Consider the following 4,311-nt stretch of genomic DNA (forward strand, 5'->3'; position numbering starts at 1 on the left):
ATCATCAAAAACCAAGACAACAAGATAAACAACATACCAACGAGTCTACCAAGGGCGAAGCAAAAGAAATCCATCAAAGCCCTTTCAAAAACATCCCCAAGAGTCCAAGGGGCCTCCCCAAAAACCTACCCTAAAACATCCTATTTGATTCCCCCCGTACAAAATAAGGGCATCGACCGCGATGCCTAAAAACATTCAAATATAAAAGGGAGGAAACAAAAAGGAAATCAAACAACCAAGTGGGAAACTATTGGCTACTAGGGCCGGCACCACCATCATCCACATCCTAACCTCCGGTATAGCCGGGAGGGAACCCATAGCGACCCTTAAAAAGGTCAAGTTAAGATGTGGATAATTGGTCAAAAGGCTCCGGTTGCATACAGAGGTCGGTGTGAGTGGGGTGAACATAGTAATAGTCGGGGTCACCCCGATAATCACTCCTCCCCGAGACCCGGTAGCCATAATGACCGGACTTATCTGGGACGTCACACCTTAGCTCATCGGGGTTCGCAACCCCGGGCCAATATGGGTACGTGGGGAGGTTGTCACCACCCCAAGATGGCACCGGCCCTTATTGGGGCGGCACATAAGGGTAGTTCACCGGAGGAGTGACCTCCCCCCTACGCATACTAGCGTCATATAGGGCGCTAGTTTGAACAGACAAAGTTTGATGGTTCGAATACATACTTTGCATGCTCAATTGCATGCGCTCCATATGCTCACGCATAGCCTCCATCTCACGGAGATATGCATCTCCCTGGTTGTCTTGTTGGTGATGTTGTTGTCTTCTTCTTCCTCTTTGTTGCGGTTGTTGTTGTTGTTGTTGCCACCTTCTCCTTCTCCACCTTCACCATCATGCCCATCATCATCGTCCTCATCACCATCATTCTCCTCCACAACATTCTCAACCCTCCCGTCATTCTCGGGAATCCTTCAAACAATCCTAGCCTCTCGAGTGATTGAGGTGGCAGCTGGGTTTGGGAGCATACAATGGTGCATATTACGCACTAGCCAAGAGTACCCACCGTTTCCCTTAGACTTAGAAATGAACCACAAGGTGTTAAGTTGCTTCATATCCAAATATATGTCTTCACTCTTTCCTATCGGAGTGCAAGACCTAAGGAAACGCTCTTGCTTGAAATAATACACCAATCTAGTAATCATACCACCACAATGAATCTCACCCGTCTTCTTCCCATTGGCGTTCAACTTACAACAATTCATGAAAAGATACCCAAAATTCAACCTTGGCCCCAAATCCGGCCTTGTAGCCATCCAAAGAACCAAGATCTCCTCCCTCGAAAGCTTCCCAAGATTTTGATTACTAAACACTGTATACCCAAGAATCCGATGGAGAATACAAAGAGTCGGGTGAATGATCTCGCTAGCAAGCGATTCCTTAGAGTCAAACGACTTCTTCCTAGATATGGCTCTCCACCAAGCAACCTCATTGTATTTGGTCTTGTGAAGGGCAACCAAGGGCTCAAAGATGTCGGTATTTGGGTTGAAACCAAGGGCTTTGTTGAATTCCGCAAGGTTCATTGTATGGTTGGAATTGAAAAGTTGAAAAGAGATGATGTAGTTGGTATCCCCCGTCATATTAAACTCAAAGGTTCATTGTATGCATGGTTCCAAATAAGTTCGGGGGGATGACTTTACAAACTCAACCAAACCAAGATTACGGAGCAAAATGTGAAGGTCGGCATCAACACCCAATTTTTCCATATCCTCGGGAAAATAGTTGCGGGACGGTCTAAATTTCCGGGATTTCATTTTATTATAGATAGGGGTGTGTTTAGCCCAGTTATGAAATTTGAGAGCGGGTAAAGGAGGAGGTGGTGCATTATCTTGAGTAGTCTGGGTTTGAGGGGGTTCGGTGTTTGAAGGTTGGCCACGAGAGGATTGGCCGGGTGATCGGTTTGGACTTCTCTTGCTACTCTTAACTCTCCTCAACAAATCCATAGTTTCAAGCTCAACCAACACAATATGCAACACAACCACCAACGTGAACAAACCTCCGTTCACAAGACCACCCAAAACCACCACAAACTACAAAGTACTTGTTACAAGAAACAAACAACCAGAAATCCAACAACAACCAACAATATTAACAATCTATCACAAAAAAAAGTACAAAATCATCCAAAATAATTCCAAAACCACCATACAAACAACCAAAAACAACATACTCAAGCTTAATCAAGGCCACTCACCAATGCATAAAAATCAATTGAAATTGAACAAAATAAAACAAAGGTGAGAATTATACCAAGATTGAAGACTCAAAACAAGCATAAAACCGAGTAGACTCGAAATTCCTGAAGAAAACCACGAGAAAGAAAAGCAAACTTGATGAAAATGGAGTATGAAGGAAGTTTGGATGGAAATTTAAGAGAAAATAAGGGTGAATTTGAGTATAATTGAGTGAAAGAAATGATTTGGGGGTTAGGGTTTGAGAGTAGGAAGAGAGAGAATGGGGAAAATTAAGAGTGAAAGGGAAAATAAGAGAGGAGAGAGAAAGAGAGAGGAACCAGGCTAATTAAAACCCAGATCCCTGCGCCCTCTTTCAACAAAGCCGCGCGCGCTCCTATATTGCCGCACCCGCGGACAGACCGCGGGGCAACCTCGGAGAGTTCCTGGAAAATTCCGAAAATTTCATACCTGACCATGGGTCGCGCCCTCTCTAATTCGCCTGCGCCCGCTCCAAAATTGTCGCGCCCGCGGAGAGATCGCGGAGAGTTCCTGATCCAATTTTATAAAATGAGCCGCACCCTCTCAGAATTTCCCTCGCGCTCTCTCTAAGGCACCCGCGCCCGCAGAGAACCCGCGGAGAGAGCGCGGAGAGCTACTGATCCGATTCCCACTATTGAAAGCAAGGGAACTCGAGGCCTCTCCAAGCCAGCGGGGTGCCCTCTCCCTTGCACTCTAAAACCTCTTATCACACTAAACAAACACATTTAGTCCATATATGATGAATGAAGGCACCCTACAAAACAAACAAAAAACACAAGCAAGGGTTAGAGTAAAAATCAACAAAAAACCAAAAATAAAATAAAGAAAGGAAAAGAGAGTAAAGGTGAGAATCCGGGTTGCCTCCCGCGCTTTAGTTTAACGTCGTTAGCTCGACTTTAACCACCCCACTCAAGGTGGTTTGAAAAGAATCATTTTATGAATAAGACCAACAAACACTCCATCAAAATATTTCTTAAGCTGATGACTGTTAACCTTGAAAGAAGAGGAGGAATCCAAAGGAGAAATCTCCACGGTGCCATTAGCAAAAACATCTTTCACCAAGAAAGGACCACTCCATTTTGACATTAGCTTTCCGGGAAATAACTTCATTCTCGAGTGGTAGAGGAGGACTTTATCACCCACCTAAAACTCCTTCTTCTCAATAAGCTTATCATGAGCTTCTTTGGAACGAGCTTTGTAGGTGCTAGCATAGTCATAAGCATCAAGTCTAAGCTCCTCTAGCTCATGAAAATCCAACCACCTTTTTTCCCCCGCACTTTCTAAATCAAAGTTTATCTTTTTTATTGCCCATAAAGCACGGTGTTCAAGCTCCACCGAGAGATGGCAAGACTTGCCATAGACAAGGCAATATGGAGTGGTACCAATAGGTGTCTTGAAAGTTGTCCTATAAGCCCAAAGAGCATCATCTAACTTGTCTGACCAATCCTTTCTATTCCTTGCAACCGTCTTCTCAAGAATGAGCTTTATTTGACGATTGGAGACCTCGACTTGGCCACTCGATTGAGGATGATATAGGAGGCCGAACCGTTGATGCACTCCATGTTTCCTCAACATCTTTTGGAAGGCGTTGTGAACAAAATGAGATCCGTTATTGCTTATCAAAGCCTTAGGCACGCCAAACCTTGGGAAGATGATTTTGTTGAACAACTTCAACACTACTTTGTGGTCATTAGTAGGGGAGGCAATGGCCTCAACCCATTTAGAAACATAGTCCACAACCACAAGTATGAATTGGTTACCATATGAAGATGGGAATGGTCCTATGAAGTCAATCCTCCAAACATCGAACACCTCTAACTCAAGAATGGGCTATTGAGGCATCTCATTCTCTTGGAGATATTCCCAACCCTTTGACATCGGTCGCATTACTTTACAAAGCCCCACGAGTCTTTGAAGAGATGTGGCCACCACAAACCACATTGAAGAACCTTAGTGGCGGTTTTTGAAACGCCCATATGACCACCACTTGGATCCGAATGGCACATCTTTAGAACACTTGGCACCTCTTCATTCGGGACACAACGCCAAAGAAAGCCATCCACTCGAGTTTATACAAGA

At 44.4% G+C, this 4,311-nt stretch overlaps 1 protein-coding gene across 1 annotated transcript; it reads right to left on the bottom strand.

The window, feature by feature from the left end:
* Positions 1–3,375: 3,375 nt before the first annotated feature.
* On the bottom strand, positions 3,376–3,807 carry LOC110681648. The gene has a single exon (XM_021857797.1). The coding sequence runs from the start codon at positions 3,805–3,807 to the stop codon at positions 3,376–3,378; it is 432 nt and encodes a 143-aa protein (XP_021713489.1).
* Between the last annotated feature and the right edge of the window lie 504 nt (positions 3,808–4,311).

The sequence above is a fragment of the Chenopodium quinoa genome, unplaced genomic scaffold (genome assembly GCF_001683475.1).
Source record: "Chenopodium quinoa cultivar QQ74 unplaced genomic scaffold, ASM168347v1, whole genome shotgun sequence".
Lineage (NCBI taxonomy): Eukaryota > Viridiplantae > Streptophyta > Magnoliopsida > Caryophyllales > Amaranthaceae > Chenopodium > Chenopodium quinoa.

Coding starts and splice junctions, on each gene's coding strand:
- LOC110681648 (XM_021857797.1), bottom strand. CDS start 3,807: ATGTTGAGGAAACATGGAGTGCATCAACGGTTCGGCCTCCTATATCAT.